General features: G+C 40.0%; 2 protein-coding genes across 6 annotated transcripts; one reads left to right on the top strand and one right to left on the bottom strand.

Annotated features, from left to right (window-relative positions):
- Positions 1-1,072: 1,072 nt before the first annotated feature.
- Positions 1,073-14,781, top strand: LOC121185475 (tubulin polymerization-promoting protein). Of its 3 annotated transcripts, none has more exons than XM_041043648.1 (5): positions 1,073-1,227; positions 6,145-6,225; positions 6,936-7,271; positions 12,351-12,504; positions 12,607-14,776. In XM_041043648.1, exons 2-5 carry the CDS (start codon positions 6,212-6,214, stop codon positions 12,814-12,816), a joined length of 714 nt encoding a protein of 237 aa, XP_040899582.1. In that variant the 5' UTR covers positions 1,073-1,227; positions 6,145-6,211; the 3' UTR covers positions 12,817-14,776. The 3 variants fall into 3 exon arrangements, with proteins under 3 accessions (XP_040899582.1, XP_040899583.1, XP_040899581.1); XM_041043649.1 differs by having other exon boundaries at positions 1,118-1,246; XM_041043647.1 differs by lacking the exon at positions 1,073-1,227 and adding an exon at positions 1,973-2,004 and having other exon boundaries at positions 12,607-14,781.
- Positions 14,685-19,723, bottom strand: cep72 (centrosomal protein 72). 3 transcript variants are annotated; one of them, XM_041043645.1, is made up of 14 exons: positions 19,627-19,723; positions 19,266-19,393; positions 18,397-18,589; positions 18,206-18,314; positions 17,688-17,839; positions 17,548-17,606; positions 17,418-17,460; positions 16,895-17,089; positions 16,595-16,776; positions 16,364-16,457; positions 16,093-16,271; positions 15,870-15,996; positions 15,671-15,782; positions 14,685-15,583 (listed from the first exon to the last, which is right to left on the bottom strand). In XM_041043645.1, exons 1-14 carry the CDS (start codon positions 19,700-19,702, stop codon positions 15,523-15,525), a joined length of 1,710 nt encoding a protein of 569 aa, XP_040899579.1. In that variant the 5' UTR covers positions 19,703-19,723; the 3' UTR covers positions 14,685-15,522. The 3 variants fall into 3 exon arrangements, with proteins under 3 accessions (XP_040899579.1, XP_040899578.1, XP_040899577.1); XM_041043644.1 differs by having other exon boundaries at positions 16,895-16,981; positions 19,627-19,704; XM_041043643.1 differs by having other exon boundaries at positions 17,688-17,836; positions 19,627-19,704.
- Between the last annotated feature and the right edge of the window lie 349 nt (positions 19,724-20,072).

Genomic DNA, 20,072 nt, shown 5'->3' with positions numbered 1-20,072 from the left:
TGCGATGTGCCCATGTGCTCCTTTTAGCCAGTCTCCTCCTTCTACCTCGACTTTATTCTAGTTGGTGAGAACCCTGCACTTTAGTAATTTCTTATCTCTTGTAATATTGCAAAAGGTGACATAATATTGCTTTAAAGGGCCTTTTTCAACACAGATATTTTGCCTTGGCTTTGTAGGAAAAGCATGTTACTAATAAAATGCATCAACTGATGCCATTCAGCCATCACTATTTGTATTATTTACACCTGTGTTTTGGTCAGCTACCCTGAGTCTTAAGTCTATAACATTTTACATGTTTTCTTTTCCCATATACTACGGTTTGTAAATATAATAATATTTTATCCCGCTGATTATTGTTTGACATGCCTAAAAGGCAAATTCTGTGGGAGCAACACCAAACAAAATAAGACCATTCATCCAAATCAAGTTGTTTGTAAATGTTAATGCTTTCCCTGTCAATTAATTATGTTGCATGGAAGAGAAACACCAACTACTGGAAGCCATGAGTACCATGAGTAAGGACATGGCCTTACATAATCTCCATCCATGTCCAGCCATGAGGCTACCACTGGTTGTGTAACACATTAGTGTACTCGATATAAGAGAAGTCGGGGGGCTTGTGTACATATATCCTACATACTTTTTGAGAGGACATTCCTTTGATTTGTTTTACCAATATAGAATTTCTCATCATTATATAAAGTCAGTTCCCTCCACCCGCAGTCTAACCAACCAAGAACCGCAAGACAGTCAGATCAGGATGAACTCAGTTTAAAAATATTCAGGTTTTTTTGGTACTGTGTGTCACCATTGGCTTCTCTGAAGCATTTCCATCCCGTGTGTCTCTTGATCACACAAGAGACTTGCACTGGTTGTTTATTAATGAAGTTCTAACGATCCTCCACATAAAACCATCCACGTCCTTTGTATACATCCTCCGTCTCCGCCTCTCAGAGCACCACAAGATGCTCCGAGCTCAAACCGCTCGTCTACCAGCGCTCGGCGGAGACACCATCACAGCTTGCAACGGCGAGGCAAGAGGAAAACAGCTCGTCGCACACGGCGGCAGCCAATCAGCGGGCCGGTTTCTCTTCAGCATCTCGGAGGGACTGAACCAACGGGCAGACTTGAGCTCAGGCAGCGGGGGAGAAAGGAGACTTCAAGGCTGCGCGACGCGCAATTATGGTTCTGTGAAATTTTCAAGGAGGTGGAGGATTTCGGCACCAGGTGATTAAAGCTGAATTTGGTAAATCAGTAGTTTATCATTAACAGCTAGCGTTGTTTCATGATCTATATCTACTTGCTTTCACATTATGCAGAAATGATATTGATGTCTGCATGCCAGCCTACACAAATTTAACTGATTCCTGAAGGTGCTTTATGTTCAGTTGTCGTGTCTCTGTATGCGTCCTAAATACCGTTTCTGCGATATAAGATGCATTTTCGAGTTGTAAACACAAGTTGCAGCACGCTTCGCCCACAACTGAGTAAAATCGAAAGGGTTTTTTTTTTTTTTTTTTTGCCCAGAATGCCATGATCTGCGTCGGCAGACATGCATTAGGCGCTGACAATAACAAACCGATCACGTGGACTCTGGGTGAATCTGGCATTTGCAAGTTTATGTAACATGTTTCGCTCAAGAAACGCGCTCAGACACTCCGGTTAAGGGAGCTGCAGCCGTGGCCAGTAACATAAACATGAGCCTTTTCTTCCTTTGTTTATCTTTTTAAATGCGGGCTCAGTGAGGGCTCGAGTGAAGGGTTCTGCAATAAGCACCATTACTGGTTAAAATGAATGATTGACAATGCATTTGGCCTGTGGCTGCAGCCTTTTGTGCCAAGCTGCTGGGTTACATGGAGGTAGTTACATAATTACACATGACCAAAATAAATAAATAAAAATTAAAAAATACATTTGTGCTTTATGTTATTAGTTTCCTGAGCAGCCACTCCTAATTTGAGATCTGAGGGATGAAAAAAATAGCCAAATGAGGCATGTGCAGGAGTGAGTACAACATGTTCTGTTTCTGGACAGAAATATAAATGAGTGTGATGTAATCTGAGAAGTGTTGATGGTAAATGAATAGTGGAGTGGTTAAAACTGCATTAGATTATGTTGTGTCACTGGTCAGTACCAGTAGGAAAAGTAATGATTAATTTTTTTTTTTTTTTAAGGTGCTATTAAAGAGAGCACACCTCTACTATTAGGAAGGTAATGTGTTTGTTTTCTCTCAGTGAGGCTCTGTAGCGGTGTTCTCCCCATAGGTTGAATTACATATGCATGAGAAGAAGACAGTCACTGTGTTTGTCCCAGATTTCTCTGTTCTAGGTTTCATTGCACTGGTCCAAGAGCCTTTGGGTTCTGTCACAAACAATTAAACTCATAGTGTAAATTATCCCATTTGGTTTGTGATGACTCAAATTCAGGTCAGGTTTACAAAATAAAAGTATATCCTTTAGGCAAAATGAAGTGTTGTAGACTGACAGCATTTCTATTATTATTATTTTTTTTATTTTTTTTTTACTACACAAAACTGAAGGGAGAATAATTTTTTCACAATGACCTGAACATTAGGGAATAGTTACAATTGTTACAATGAGTTAATTAATTAAGTGAGACAAATCTTTAAAAAAATCTTAAACTGGACTCTGCTCAGGCCTAACAGGCCTTCCTCCATTTGAGCCATGTCAGGGACACTTCTGCTGTCTCTGGCATCATGTTTTCCTCTCAAATGTGGGGTTGCATAAGGACCCCCTGGCTTTCTTTACGCTGCCTTATACCTCTATTTGGCTATCTGGTGCCGTTGCCAACAATAACTGCTGTAGCCAGTATCAAACATCTTGTTTTTCTGTAGCACAATGCTTGCCAAGATCTTTGACTCACAGAGCAGCTAAAGGGTTTAGGGAGGCGAGGACTGACAAGAGACAGCGTGCCGGTGACCTCAGACCCGGACTGCAGCATGCTGATGTCATGCCCTCTCTCCTTGTGTCTTTGGGGAGAGAGTCAGAGTGGAGGACAGTGGATGGAAACTGGGAAATGGTTAAGAGGTTGTATTTAGTGGTGGTACAATCCTGAAACAGTGCTGAGTCCCTGGCTAACATTGTTCTACGTTTTTGTTATTGTCATAAAAAAACCAAGACCAACACAGTGTCCCATTCATTAGTACATGGAGCGTGACAGTAAGCTGGCAGACACGATGCACTATATTAGATGTAGATCAGTCCTGAGCAGACTCGGGGGGTGGGGGTTCACTGTAGCAATGATGCTCACTGTTTTACATTTATGATTGACTGACATGGTCTCAGTCCAGAGCAGCTGCCTGGAAGGGATACTGATCTAGATGGAGAGCAGATGGGATCTCTGCATGCCCACTCACCGTGATGGCATGATGGAGGTGTAGGCTACTGTTAAACACTCTCCTCTCTCTCTCTCACACACACACACACACACACACACACACACACACACACACACACACACACACACACACACACACACACACACACACACACACACACACACACACACACACACACACACACACCAATTACTCTGACAACAGTGTCACCATTTTGTGAGTAAAACACCATCTGCCAAACCAACAGATAAACACAAAATTTAGTTTTTTGGTGTTTCAGCGTGCATGTTGTCTACTGGCTGATCTCCTCCCTTGAGAATGAATAGAATGTTCCAGCCAAGGCAGTGTATTGTTGCTATGAATAGATGCAGTTCAAAATGGGTCAATTTATAGTTAAAGCACTCATCTGTGCAGTGTATTGCCAGAAGGCGAGTGTATGTAAGCATGCTGTCATCCAGTCACAGATTTGTCTCTGGAGATCTGCCCTTAACCAAATGACTTTGAGTGTGTATGTGGCAAAGTGGGGGAGAAAAAAGGCACAGGGCAAAACTGTTCTAAAATGATAGCTGCATTTGTCTGATTGTCATTTAAACCAAACCATACATAGCTTTTAATTACACAGAAATCACTTGTTAAATCTCACAGTGTTTCATGCACCCTATAATAATAAAAAAGGTCTATCAGAGCACTGCATGGCCTTTCATATCAGTGTGTGGTCTACTTAAGGGCATTGAACTCAGCACAGTGTTAACGACTTCTCTCTTATGTATTGAACATGGTGTGTTTGAGGAGGCTTGTTGTACTGAGGACTTAGACACTTGAAACTACTGACTATAAATTGGAGGAGGAGAGTGAAAAGATTCCTTTGTTTCACACAGATTTTACTGCTGTCATTGACGCACAAAGGAAAACACACAGCGGGTAGTTAGTCTGCTGAAAGGATGTGGATACCCACTGAAAATAAAGTCAATAACGATGGAACCTCAGTGTGGCCATTACAGGAAGTTACTGTGTAAAACTGAACCTGGCAACATAAAACCTGTATCACATGAACACACAAAGCAGATTTTAATGTAGACCTTCTGTGGTATGAGACATTTTACTAACCTTGCATGACAGTATAATTCTGTTGACAGTGAATAAGTAATTTTACTTGAGTCAGTTCTTGAAGATGATATTGCATCACATACTAATATTGTATAAATATATTGTGATTAATTGGCAGTTGTGATTGTTTGATCCAGACCTGTCCCCCAGGTGTGGCCTGGTTACAGGGACAGCTGTTTTAGGCTGAAACTTTTTTGTAAGTGTAATACAGTGAATTAGTTATGAGAGTGTTTTACTGCTGGATGGATTTAGATTTGCAATTAAAAACAAATCCCCCTAAATATGTGAATATACTTTACGCATTTGTACTTCACTGATGATAGATATAGTTGAGAAATAAAAAAAAATTCCATCTTCAGCAACCTCAGTTACTGCATCTCGATTGTCCTCGATGACATATGACTGCAGAAACTCCTGCCATCAATAGTGGCACTCTGCGATGTCACCATGCTTGTATGTGTAAAGATGTGGGCATGGGTCAGACAGAGGAGCCACTAGTATTGGACAATGGGTTCCCAGTGTCTGTAGCTCTAAATGCCATTATTCATACAGATTAATAATCTCCTCTTTTTTTCCTAAGAATTGACATCCTGATGATAATGGCTTTATGCAGTGTCAATCTTGGAGCTTTTGTACCCATTTAAGTGTCAACTGTACTTAGCAAGGTCACATTTGTGTTTGCTGGCCACAGGGTCGTGGAAACAAAACCCTTCACTTTTCATGGTACCATTGGGGGTGAGTGAAAGAACTTTATTGGTGACTTGAGGGACTCGCTTGAAACTTTGCTAGCTGGAGCAGACGGTGTAGTCCACGGGACACGGCATCTCTCTCGGGTTTGCATCTTGTTTGTATCTGTTTAAAAGTTAACGACTGGAAAATTGTTTTAGAGACTTTGTTGGGGTGTCCTTTGCCATGGCAACGCATGTCCTTTAACGATGCTGAGCTGAGCATGGGAACAGCTGAAAGGTGAGCTGAGAACCATCACTTACTAAAAATGTAGTGCAGGGTTAATTTATATCAACAGAAATAGCAGGAGGGCTCTTCTTGCTATTTTGTACGACAGTAATTAGTTTTTTTCTTGCTTCTTCCCACGTGAATACAGACTAAAGTAAGTCCTTCAGATATGTTTCGTGTGTGAGGCTGAGTTAAGAAGGTGCTATCCGCTTGCTCTGAACATAGAAATGCAAATCTGGATGATGATGTGTTTAGAGAGGAATTCCTGTGCTCACAGTGAATGAAATCATCCGAAGCAAGAGGGAGAAGTGAAGTCGTTGCACAGCGAACAAACCCAGACTTAAAAGATGTGTCACAACAAACAGTAACTAATATACAGAAGTTATCTGGAAGTAATTTGGTGTTAATGATGATTGAGAGGATTTTGATCTTGCTCCTTTTGAAGTTGTGGTTATTATTCACTCCATTCTGAAGGTTTTCCTTAAAAGTATCTGTGTGTCTGTTTGTGTCAGACAAGATTAGACATGATGTCATTATTAATTGTGTTTGCACTGGAGCGTGATAAAAGAGTGAAAGAGGACCAGAGGAATATTGTACTTTTTGTTGTGACGCTGTGCTAATTGCTGATTTTACTCTTTTCTCTGTCTACTTCTTTCTGCAGGTACACATGGTGTACAGGTACACCCTCTCACATTACTCACTACGCATTCTCATCTTTTCCACAGCACAAAGAGAAATCAAAAATCGGCTAATCCAAGCACCACACAGAGGGAACCCAAGTCCAGCACAAGCATGGCAGACCAGAAGTAAGTTTTAGGAGTCATCTATAGCAGAAGAGCCTTCACCTCACATTTGGTATATTAGTTCAAATACTCATCTGCTGTCTTGGTTCTTGATTTGTGTGACTTTGAATTCCACAGAGATCTATTTATATCCCTCACCTCTGTGCTAGAACACATAAGACATCTGCCCATTCACAGGCAGCGTGAGCATAGAAACACACCTCCGGAGAGTCTGATCTTGCCTGTAACCTTTCAAAAAGGGACAACCTGAGACAAATTAGCAGGCTGTGTCTTGACCTAAAGGCATTATGGATTGTTTACTCTCTCCAGCATAGTTTGTCTGCTGCAAGTCTTGCAGAACAGGGTGAGATCAGATATATTTCTGCAGAATAAACCCTCTCCTTTCTTCCTGCTGTACAGACTGTGATTAAATGACTCTTTCCTCTTGTGTCTGTTGATTTTGATCAACTCCATCAGCCTTTTCCTGTAAATCTTCATAGGAATTATTTAATGTTGCTACTTGATGTACAGCAATAATGGTGCCCCAGTGACTGCTCTTCTCAAATAACTTGATTTTACAGACCGCTTGTATTCTGAATATTCAGAATACAAGGGAGGGAAGGAGTTTGAGGGAGTCATGTCCATGCATGTGTTACATTTTCCATCATAATACTTTAAAGTTCTTACATTGAATGAATGGTGAGATGATGCTGTGATTTTTTCCCCCCTCTCAGAGACAACATAGATGACTTTAAAGTCCAGACAGCCAAGCATCCTAACATCGGCTCAGCCCCTTTACGGCCGCACAGTGAACAGTCTAAAGACCGAGCGTCCAAAAGGCTTTCATCTGAGTCTAATGGGACCAGTGAAGGAGGTGTGGGTTCGTCCACACCAGTTGAGTTGACCGCTCTGGAAGAGTCATTTCGACGCTTCGCCATCCATGGTGACACTCGTGCTACTGGCAAGGACATGCACGGCAAGAACTGGTCCAAACTCTGCAAGGACTGCGGCGTGATTGACGGCAAGAACATCACCCTCACTGATGTGGACATCGTCTTCAGCAAAGTCAAGTAAGAAAGGCACCAAATGCGTTGTTCTCTAAAGACGAAATATTGTGAAATCATTTTCAGCCTGTTTGGGGTTTTTACCTTTCATTAATCTGCCAACAACTGAGCCAGCTAGAATCCCGTAACCGGCATGTCACTACAGGACTGTGCCCTTTTACCACATAGTGTTACATTACCGTTGCAGTGGCAGAGATGACTACAGGTTTAGTCACCTAGATCAGCACGCCCATAAGGCTCTAATGTGGAGCATTGTGGTAGCAAAGAACTGGAGATGGAAAAAAAGCTCAGGACTGCACTGAAGGTATGAATGAAAGATGTTTATATTCTGTTTCCTCAGTGTCTATAGAATTACATCAGTGACACTGTCTGTAACACACAATCAAGAAAAAAAGGCACCAATCACTTATCATACACTGACCAACCAAACAGAAGGAGAAGTCAAAACTGGCTGAATGTTGCATTGTAGGCGGCATGATCTGTTTCTTAGTTTTTCATTAAAGCCAGTGATGATTGTCAGTTCAGAAAACCACCAATAATATTAGCAGCAACTTAAAAACACACATTGTAGCAATGGAATACCATGTTTTGGTCAATATTGCTATTCTTTTGCTTTCATTAAGTTGGCTTAGGTGAAAGTGTCAGAAGCAGCAGCCAGAGCAAGAGCGCAGGGTGGCTCATCCTGTATCTCCTCAGGCCGCATTGATTCATCCTTTACTGCCTGATTTAAGTGGAGTAGAGTCTAATAATAAGCTGTGACCTCAATATTATTTCACCAAAGGAGAAAACTTTTCATCTGTACAGCTGTGCTTATGTTTACCAAGTACACTGTAAACTATTTTGTGATGATAACACATTGACAAATGAGCATAAATGTCTTCCACATCACATTGGATATTAGTATTGTTAGCATTGCCCACATACAGTAAGGCTCCTACAGTTGTTCCCTAAGAACCACAGAATAAAGATGTCGTAAGAAAAGAAAGGGCTTTTACAAAGCGGGTTTGCTCATGGTTATTTTGGAGATCTTCATTCATACACAAAGCAGCTCAGTTTTTCATCCTGGCTGAATGACATGAATAAAAATGATTCTGCTACACAGCACCAGAATAGAAGAGTATGGCTCGAAGCCACTCATCATCATGTCGTGCTACAGGAGAGGAGAAGTTGCTTAGGAATCTCACACTGATTTAGTAGATTTTCCATCTTCTGCCGGTGTGTAACCAGAGTTCAATCTCAGTCATTTTGTGTACACACTTATATACAGGAGATTCCAAAATGGTTTTTAGTGTTATTTTTCTGCTCGAAACTGTTTGTTCCTGTCCTGTGTTTAGGACACTAAAATGGCTGTATATTTTCATTTCTTATTTTTTACATACCAATTAGAAACATGCATAGAAGGTGAATTTCCTAAATTTAAAACAAAAACATGCTATAAGAGGATATACAAACATGCAGTGGCCTATCAAAGGCCACAAATATGGCTTCAGATGCATGAGACTTTTTTTTATTTATGCATGTTTATAATTTTAAGCAACAGTGGGTACAGAAAGTATTCAGACTCCCTTAAATATTTTACTCTTTGTTATATTGCAGCCATTTGCTAAAATCATTAAAGTTAATTTTTGCAGATTTATTAAAAAAGAAAAACTGAAATATCACACGGCCATAAGTATTCAGACCCTTTTCTTTCTAGAACTTTCTCCCATCTCCCAGTTGCATCTCTGGAGCTCAGCCACAGTGATCTTTGGGTTCTTCTTTACCCCTCTCACCAAGGCTTTTCTCCCCCTATTGCTCAGTTTGGCCGGACGGCCGGGTCTAGGAAGAGTTCTGGTCGTCCCAAACGTCTAACATTTAAGGATTATGGGGACCACTGTGCTCTTAGGAACCTTAAGTGCAGCAGAAATTTTTTTGTAACCTTGGCCAGATCTGTGCCTTGCCACAATTCTGTCTCTGAGCTCTTCAGACACTTCCTTCCACCTCATGATTCTCATTTGCTCTGACATGCACTGTGAGCTGTAAGGTCTTATATAGACAGGTGTGTGGCCTTCCTAATCAAGTCCAATCAGTATAATCAAACACAGCTGGACTCCAATGAAGGTGTAGAACCATCTCAAGGATGATCAGAAGAAATGGACAACACCTGAGTTAAATATATGAGGGTCACAGCAAAGTGTCTGAATACTTATGGCCGTGTGATATTTCAGTTTTTCTTTTTTAATAAATCTGCAAAAATTTCAAAAATTTTGTGTTTCTCTGTCAATATGGGGCGCTGTGTGTACATTAATGAGGAAAAAAATGAACTTAAATGATTTTAGCAAATGGCTGCAATATAACAAAGAGTGAAAAATTTAAGGGGGTCTGAATACTTTCCGTAACCACTGTGTAGTCGATAGCATTTCTATACCTCATCCTTCCACTTATAGAATATCCTGTGACTCATGAAAAGCAATCCTGACAGCTTAATACTGCACATTCACAACACCATACTCAAAGATTAAGTCGGATTTGGCTGCAGGATATAACAGTGGAGGGTGGAACATGTTGACTAAAGCATAAAAAAGGAGCTACAACAGTAGTAGTTCTTTCATAATTGGCATTATTCTTGTGCTTAAGATGGACATTCCCTGCTGAGAGATAATAAGCAGCTTGGCCAAGAAAGTGCCCTTAGAGGTCTCGCAGGTTTTCTAGCGTTTATGGATAAACATCCAAACATTCCTTCATTATTTCAGCCATCACTTCATACAGTAACCTGGATAAATATTCTTAGTGTTGTTTTTTTTGGGACTTTGAGTCACCCTCATCAACACCTTCGCAGTTGGCATGGCAATGGGAGTTCATGTTTACTGCTCTGAACATTTTTCTTGGCAAGACCAGAGAAGGAACGTTAAGCTGACTGTGGGATTTCAGCTTGTTTACATCCCGTTCTACTGGTGAGCAATATTTAGAAATGTGCAAACAGTACAATGTAACTACTTTGAACATTAAAAAAAAAAAAAAAAAAAAAAAAGCATGTTCCCTGTCTTTTCACACATGCTTGTAGTGTTGAATCTGTACAGTGCTATTTACATTAGGTTCTGTGATGTGTGTTTGGCATATGAATTTCCAGCCTGTGTGTGTCTGCACCCTAGGTTTTAGTCAGGGTCCCAGCTAGTCCAGAAAGTGTTTTGAACCAGCCTCACAGCTCTGCAGTGTGTTTAGGAGTATAGTAGAGTGAAATCTGAACAAAGCGTGTGATGTATGTGCACTTCAGTGGTAGCCACAAGATAAGAAGAGGTACAGAGGGGGGGATGGGCTCATTTTCATGTAGTTTCTGACTCCAGGCATGACTGAGATGCAGATCTCCACTTTCCTTTTAATCAGCGTCAAAGCTCTTCGCTTGCACACGAAAAATTAAACATCTTAATGAGCACTGGCTGATCACAGCATGGCTGAATTAACCCTTATTTATTGTGGGTATGGACGTCTGCTGTACCACACTGAGTCTCTGCTGTGTTGTCTGCCTGCTTGGAGCCAGAACACCACAGCATAAAATATAGATTAGGTAGAAATCTGGCATGGACTAATTAATTACTAGCATGATCTTATGGTGGCTTCATTTTCTAAGCTTTGGTTGTATTTCCTCATCACTGAACATGATTATAGGCCAGGGGTGTCCAAACTGTTCCACAAAGGGCTGGTGTGGCTGCAGGTTTTTGTTCCAACCAAGCACCAGCACACCAGACTTGACTCATTTAATCAATCGATCTCAGTCTTCAACAGTTGATTGGTCAAACTGTGGGCTCTTCATTGGTTGGAACAAAAACCTGCAGCCACACGGCCCTTTGTGGAACAGTTTGGACACCCCTGTTGTAGGCCATGCAGGAGCATTTTTGCATGAAACAGATTCAGCCTCTGTGTCAGATCCATATGAATCATGTATTGCAGATGGTTGAACTATGTAAATAAACAGCAGGTCAGCTACCTCAGTATCCCAAACTAAAATAAAGTTCCACTCGCCCTTTAACCTTTGTCCTCTTTAACCTTATTGCAGCCTCCTCAGATTTGCTGTTTATTTACACAGCTTAACCATTTGTGTACTTTGGAGAATTTAATAGCTCAGTATGGAAAGGTCTGCAGAGGACACACAGTTATCTTCTTTGGACAGGAACAGCAACTGGAAGTCCAGTTTTCCCTCTGACAATAGACAGCATGGAACAGGCGCAGAGGAATGGAGCTCTCATATGTTCAGCACTGATGGATCGTCCAAACAAAACCCGTCACTGCATGAGGCAAATTAATAATAAACCCAAACATCCCTGTTTACTGTAGCTTGTTGCTATGACAGCAGGTTACCCAGGGAGACTGCAAGCTTTATAGGCTGTTGTTTAGGTGATTTATCACCACAGCAATGGCTGTTTGTGTTTGTGTTACTATGCACTTTTAACATGGAAGTGAAACGGGCAAAGGGCCAGTTAAACAACTAGAGCACTCTCAGAAGGGGAATGATTGATGATGATGATCTGTGGCACTGTATTGTCGGTGGTTACAACAATTTGAGCTTATAAATGAGAAAGCAGAGCTTCACAACACACTTCCAGTCACTTAGTTGCATTCAGCAGGTCTAAATGTCTCTATTAGACAGCTGGAATGACAAAACGTCACAGTACTGCAGCCGAAACTGTACAGCTGAACACAATATGATACATAATATGAAGAGACAGTCACATATACAGCCGACAGCTGTGTGTGTAAGTCTGTGGAGTTTAAGACGACAGTTAAGTGCCGAGACACATCGGGAGACGAGATCCAAACGGTAAAAGTTTTCTCATTGTTTATCTCAGCGGAATACCATCTCTATGCTGTCTTACATCTGCCATGCTGAAGTGATCACACATGGCTGTGTGTACACTACTGTCTGCTCTCGTTTTATTCTTTCAGACTGTACTGAGAGGCTGTGGAAAAGACCTGCTGATAAAGCAAACCTAAATACAGCACTTTTGTCCCTGGAGGCTCAAATGAGCAGATACATCTTTTTGGGTTTTATGTGCTATACTGTGACAAGTGTTATCCCATACCTAAGCTCCTTTTCCATCTACATTTCAGGAAGAAATCCTGTCGCACCATCACATTTGACGAGTTCAAGGTTGCATTGGGAGAACTGGCCAGGAAGAAATATAAAGAAAAAACCGGAGAGGAGGCTGAGGCTGAGGTCTTCAAGCTGATCGAAGGGAAGGCACCTGTCATTGCAGGAGTCACGGTAATGTGAATAATACTGATGCCACAAAAAAAAAAACTGCTTCATGTCCATTTCACTAGAAATCACTGAATAAACTCAAATGTTTTGCAATCTTCCTAACAGAGAGCCGTGGCTTCCCCAACAGTGAGCCGCCTCACAGACACCACCAAGTTTACAGGGTCACACAAGGAGCGTTTTGACGACACCGGCCGCGGGAAGGGTAAGGCGGGACGAGTAGACATAGTTGACACTTCCGGATACGTCTCGGGATACAAACATCAAGGCACATATGAAAAGAAAGTCACTAAACCCACTGTGGCCAAACCCATGTGAGGGGCGAAGATGAGGAAATAAACATTTGATCAACTACTAGGATAATTTTCTATTAAAAAATAAGTACTCAAAGAAAGCACAAAAGAATAGGATTTCATATATTTTCCCACCCATCTATTTTGTGTGTGTGTGTGAGAGAGAGAGATGTTTTTGAGTTCCTCTCTTTGTCAAGTGTGAGAACTGGAAAATTGTTTACATCTATTTTTACAAAGTCATCACCAGCTGGTACATTCCTGTCTGATAGCAAGTTACTGCCAAACACTGAAGAGAACAAACGAGAGAAACTGCTATGCTATGAATATTGAAGCTTTGTTGTTATGATAGGGCCTTATAATATTTATTGAGCACAGTGAACAACAATGCCAAGAAAAACAAAAGTGGGGCAACGGTTTGATGAATTAACAACATTGCACTTTCAAATGGAAATGTTTCTATTCCCATATTTTTGCAGTCTCAATGATAATTGGCACACATTTTGACATATTATCAATGTTTCTTTTGAAAACTAATTGTTCATTCTGTCCTGTGTTAATTGTCTCCCATCCCCACTCTTCAACCGTTGATATAAAATCTGCTGTTCTTTTTCTTTCAGTATCATTAGCTCACATTTACATTCGAAAAATCTGCCTTCAGCTCAAACCAAGAAAGATAAATTAAGTTTTATCAAGTTGTTTTAATTTTTTTTTTTTTTTTTAAATACAGTTACATTAGCTGTCGAACTGAACATTTTTTACCTCTGCCATATCTGCTTGCTTCTGTGAATATGAAAAGCTTAGAAAACAAAAGTCCTACCATGCAAATATTTTGAACAGGCCTGCTCAATACACTTAATTTAATAGGACTTTATTTTATCTTACACTGTCTTCATTCAGAGCCAACTGTATCTACCTACACACAAACCAGTTTGCTAACATGCATTTTGAATATTAAATTGGTGAGTTTAGCTGAAGGAAGCTCGAAACACAATAGATGAGCTCAGTTGTACAAGATTGTATTTTTAATATTTTACTTATATTGTTACTCCCTTAATCAGATTTCTATACAGTAGTTCTAATATATTTGTGGTAAAATTGTGTATATTCTAAAAAGTTTTAGCCACATGGCTTAATTTATGACACTGGCTTCATGTTTTTATTTGTCCTGTATTGCTGTACTTTGTGCATGTTATGTATATTGCATTTGATTCAGAAGCATATAGATGACAGTAGGAGTTTGTCATATCTTACCTGAACTGCTGTGCCTGCTGTGAGAACAAACTACTGGACAGACTTAATTATTTTCTTGCTAAAAAAATATATTAAGTGATGAAATTGTGGGATCATGATAAAATCTTGTATTGCTTGAAATCAATATGTATCAACTTGTACATGTACAAAGTCAGCTACCCTCTAATGCTACTATATTTGTCTATTAATTAAGATTTAGAGTACCTTTTATGTGTGGTACTGTCATCCAAGGCACAAATTCAATAAACACAAAAGCAGGGTTTTACTGTTGTATCCTGATGCACTGCATACTGTAAGAGATAAAGGGAAAATTGCAAACAAGTAATATACTTTTGTAGAATAATATTTTTCCAACATAGTGACAGTGTTTTCGCTGCACTCGTCACACACTACCTGTAGCCTCAGCTGATGAAGAATCATGCATCAAGTGCAAAACTAGCAGCTATCAGTGTGTTAGTTTTCGTCTGCTGCAGTAGCTTGAGTATGATCTGTTTTCTGTGCTTAATGCCAAATACTGTGCACCTTTAATGTGGAGGAACAATATTGTCTTATTTTATTATTTTTATCAAATAACTTTTAATGTACTATTGTGCCCCGGTGCATGCAGCGTGTTTTTGTTCTTGTTCTTTAGACCTCTTAATGTGTGTTCATGATTTGTAGTGCTTTATTGAAAAAAATAAATAAATTTAAAATAAAAAAAGGAAAAACAAAACACACCCCAAAACCTCTGCTGAGCAAGTTAAGGGGTAGCAGTGAAAATAATGTTTCATATTCTTTTTGGCTTTTTAAGGAACACTGTTGACCTCCCTACCAGTAGCACCAACCAGTGACCTGTAACATTCACATTAAAAACACATCCTAACCTGGTTTGCCAGGTCTTACATTAGTGTCTGTGAGAAGAAAGTGCGTGTGTGTGTGTGTGTGTGCGCGTGTGGCTCTCCAACCCTAAGGCAGAGGTATAAATAAAGTCACAGTGCAGCTGGACTCAAGATGCATTCATTCCACTGCAGAGTACAAAGCAGATGGAGACACAACTGACCTAAAAAAAAAAAATAAAAACAGGGAAAAAACAGCAAAGAGAGACACGATCTTGCCACTGATCCAGGAAATACATTATGACCATCTCACTAACATTTTTTCCCCTAAAATCATTTGTTAACATAACAGCACTGTCACACACTTATACACAGCCTTGCTCGAATGAATTGCCTTTCCCCCGTTATTGTTTACATCAAGCAAACACAGCCTATCTATACATATTTTTTAAATAATAAACACTTCATTTATCAAAGGGGCAAGGAAGTTAATACACACAAAAAATTATTGCGCAGTGCACTGATATAAATAAAATAAAAACGAATTAAAAACAGTCTTTAGCTGCTGGGCCTCATGCAGTGACTGCAATGCTAATATGACCTACAGGAGAGTCTGGCTTTGATATTTCTGTACTGGTGTGCATCTCCTCGTTTCAAATTTTTCTTTAATGTTCCCCACTTCCCTTCAGCTCAGCCAGCAAACACTCATTGGTAGCCACCAGGGACCTGTAGTGCGCAAACAGACGTTCAAATCACATAAGCACAACTGATTTACAAATGAGTGCCAGCACTCAGACGGGGCCATCCTCTTACCTGTGGCTTTCTTGCAGCATGTTTGACAGTTCCTTGACTTTCTCAGCCTCCTGCACTTTCTCCCTCAGCCCCTCGATCTCTTTTCTCAGCTCCTCCACTTCTGTCTGGGCCTCTAAAGATGTGCAAATATGAGAGTATGGACTAAGGAAAACAGAAAAGTATCCATTTACATGGTTTTCCCACTGGCATTTACACCCACCTTTAATCTGAGTAATAGGTGAACTTTTCATCATAGATTTGAGATACTGTCGTTCTAACTTGATGAGCTGTTTCTGTAGAGCGACATTCTCCTCCAATACAATCCTCAGCTGCTCATTTAGTTTACCCTACGATGGAATAAAGACAATTAAGACTGTGTGCTTATTAAAACTATGAAGGTCTCCTGACGCTCTGTATTGTTATGGCGTGCTAAATCCACTCACAACTGCACTGCGAGTTTCCTCCAGCTGAGCAGAGAGGTTACCGACTTCGGTTTTGTGCTCTTCCTCTCGTGCAGCCGCTTGAAAGCTCAGCGCATCAGCTTCCCGTCTTAAGTTCCTGACCTCAGCCTCCCGGCTGGAAATATCGTTTTCCATCATAGAGAGGATCTGTACTGCCTGAGCTAGAGCCAAAAATAGAAATCATGAGAAGACTTTCATTATCTCAGGCTCCAGTAATGAGATACCATATTCCCCAAACAAAACTCCAACTCACACAGGAAGTTGTTGTTATGATGCAGAGATCTCTCTCCCGTCCAGTGTTTGTCCACGAGATTGAGGAGCATCTCCAGGGGTTTCCTGTAACTACCCTACGAGGTGAATTCAGAGATACTGTAAGCTGATATCAGAAAGGAAACCACCTCAAATGTGATTTGCACTTGTAGGGAGAAGGAATGATTCATGATTCAGTGAGCAAATTAGTAAGAAGACTGAAATAACTTCCTACTCTTTTTTTCTTCTCTGCTTGCTGCAGCAGGCTGGTGCCCCCTTCTGTCTTGTTGAAGCTAGAGTAGGTCAGTCTTGGAGGATGTAAAGTGGGGTTGGTAGGGTCAGACAGATTCAAACCGGGACGATGTGGACTGGGAGGCCGGATATTAATAAATGAAGAACTTTGGCAGCGACTTTGATCTGGAAAAATGTTGAAAATACACATTAAGCAACAGAACAAGAAAGTGAAATCCGGTATTTGTGGATATGTATAACTTCTGACAAGAGATCTTGTTGACTGCAGACATTTGGCTCTTACCAGGATTGGGGGTGAAATGTCCCTTGGCTGCATGCCTGGCATGTTTGGGGAAGTCCTTTTGCTTTCCAGGTACAGGTCTGCGTTCCTCTACATAGGGGCCGAAGGAAACTTTTGGTCTCTCATTGAGTTTTAATTTGGTAGAACCTTTTTTATGAGATGAATCTTTCATGTGTGGCACTTTGGACTCTGTGTTATCTGGTAGATTACAAATAAAACAATATAATAAAATAGCACTGATTAATTGACCTTTGATAAATCACTGTGTGATTAAAAATGAGTAAGATGAATAAGAAAAAAATGAATAAGAACTGTCTCCACCTGGTGGTGGTTTTACACACTGTCCACAACTAACAAAACGGAGCACTGGCTATAACTATTAACTATTTCAAGAAAACATATTTTTATCACCCAGTTTTGATCAACTACTCTATTAACCAAATCAAAATGAGAGATTGTATTTACACAGAAAATGAATGAACCACAAAATTTTGTTTCTGTGATATTAACCTTACTAAAATCTTACCATATTTTGAAGGAGGATTCCTGAGGATTGATTTAGCTGTTTCCTAAAAAAAAAAAAGTACATTGAGTTTATATGATCATGTAAATGTACTACTAGTGATATTGTTTCACCTGCAGTAAAATAAAATCACCTGTTTTGGAGTTGAACTTCTCTGTTCTGTAAAATCTTGTGATTCTTCCTTTCTTGGTTCTAAGACAGAAGATTGAAGATTGAAATTACTGGACATTCAAAAACAAAACATAAATTAACTGTTGGACTTTGATATCTTACCTCCTGTTTCGTTATGAACAGAGTCAGAGATGGTTTCACTTTGGCCTTCATGATTCATCGCCACAAAGTTCAGTACAACATCATCGGTGTCAGTCAGGAGAGAGAGCCTCTTGGTTAAGCGGTCAACTAAAGCCAGTCTCTGATCGCTGCTTCTGGGAATCACAAGAAAGATCCATCAAAGTTACAGCATTTTTATCCACTTAAAGCCTCATCGTTGCTCTCTGTTCGGCGGCTTTCGTCAAAATGAAATTCCAAGGTCACTGTCTTAATTTGATTAATCTTACTGCTACAAGAGTAGATATGAGTGATGGGCATTCATGAAGTGATGTGCGGTGTGGTGTGAAATTAAAAGTAGCAATACTGTTACAAAACATTCCTAAGGTTTCTTTGTCCTTCTCCAATGGCAAGATCAGTTTCAGTGAATTTCCCATGTATTCCATATCTTTAGCTGAGCGTGAATCAAAACATATAATTCGATCTGAAACTCATATAAGTTAACCATTTGGTGTTTAGCATACTTTTGGTCTCCACCCCGATTTAGACAGGAGCTCTTCTGCTGAGGTAGAAGGTCAGAGGAGAACTGCATTATGGTGGCTTTACGTTCAGTGTCTCTGACTGGACAGCTATCTGTGGAGCAATGGAGGACACTTATTAATGTCAAAAACTTGTCTGAGAAGAAAACAGTCTTGTTGAAATGGCTATATCTTACCAAGCTTGCGTAGGTTGGGCATGGCTTGCACCAGATAAAGGCGGTAGTTTGGGTAACTTTTGGTCAGAGGGTTGAGTCTGAGGTCCAACTCTCTCAAAGCCGACAGCTCATACACCACTTTCACCTCTTCAAGGGACGGTATGCAGTTATAGTACAGAATCAGCCTTTCCAACTTTTTCAAGTGTTGCACTCCCTGAGAAGAAACCAATAAAGCTGAGGCAAATTCATTCATTCAACTTCACTGATTGTTTTTTCTAAAGACACAAAAAAAAGTCTGAGAAATGCTTGTTGGGGTGAGGGTTTGAGAAAGGAATGGGTTGGCTGAGAGAGGTGGGCTATATTAAATTTATATCTAGTGTGTGCTTTCAAAGAGGTGGCATGATGTTATGAACTGGAGTTCTGCAGGAATGTTTGATCTTTCAAGCAAGAGGACAAATACCCCAACACAACATCCTCTTAAACTCCAGTGACCCTTCATCTGGTCTTCAGACAAACCTCTTTCAAGCTCACAGAATTTGTTTTTTCATAATTTCATAAACATAAAAAGGCAAAAGACACAAAAAACATGGAGTCTTGGACTTGAATATTGAGCCATGTGACATATTATTGCATATTATTATTGTAACAATACATTGCTTCATCAACAAGCTTGAACAAGATAATACACAATATGCTGTCAGAAAATCTGTCATGAAATGGTTTATCCAAACCTATGATCGAAAAAAGATGCTTAGGTGGAAATAAAAGAGAAATCTTAACCTTATATTGTAACACTGTTTAAACCAGCAACATAGTTTCATATAGATTGGATTTTATGATAATGATTTAAAAAAAGAAAGAAAATACCCTCATCTATGTTTCAATCCTACCTCAATAGAGACGAGGGCATTGCAGGAGAGATCCAGAGATTTCAGACGGACAAAGTTGTTCAATGCGTTTCCCAGATGTCTTATCTTCTCCTCATAGGTCCCCGGGAGGCTCAATGAGCGGACATCACCTGTTTAAAAAGTGTAATGCACGTATAAATAAGATTACACTGCATCTCCTTGATTCTGATGCTCTGGTTTGCACCAGGTGACAGTTACGGCTACGTTAGCTACAGTTAGCTTAGCCACCGACAAAAAGCTTAATTGTTTTACATAACAAAAGCTAAAACGTCATGGCTTGACTCTTAATGTTTGGCAACTACTTATACCCCATAGTGTTCTTATTAGCATGAGATAATATTACCAAGACAGGGATGTTTTAATTGTAATCTGTCCCGTATCCATTGCTCTGTTATAGTTGTCAAACACTCCGCCGCCATACTTTTCGAACTTTTGCTGCTTTCAGGTCCGTCGGAAATAATAAACACCTTAAACTTGGCTGAGTGCTATACCGCCCCCTGCTGTTTTAAAGCTTACAACCCAACCGCACAATTACAGTCTGACATTTGTTTTTTTCTGTTTATTTCTTGTTTTAATTTTTATTTTGTGACGGCTTGTTGGAAACAAACAAACAAATAATTATTGTTTATTGTTTGTTTCCAACAAACCATCATAAAATAAAATCTTGTGGTTGCTCTGTGATTTTTTAAAAAATCCTATGAATCTTTTTCTGACCAAAAATACATTTTTAAAACGTTATTGTGTGTAGGCTACAGCACAAAATGCTACTTTAACAATATATAGATTTCT

Source organism: Toxotes jaculatrix, chromosome 8 (genome assembly GCF_017976425.1).
Source record: "Toxotes jaculatrix isolate fToxJac2 chromosome 8, fToxJac2.pri, whole genome shotgun sequence".
Taxonomy (NCBI): Eukaryota; Metazoa; Chordata; class Actinopteri; family Toxotidae; genus Toxotes; species Toxotes jaculatrix.
This window is presented reverse-complemented; position numbering and strand designations above follow the sequence as displayed.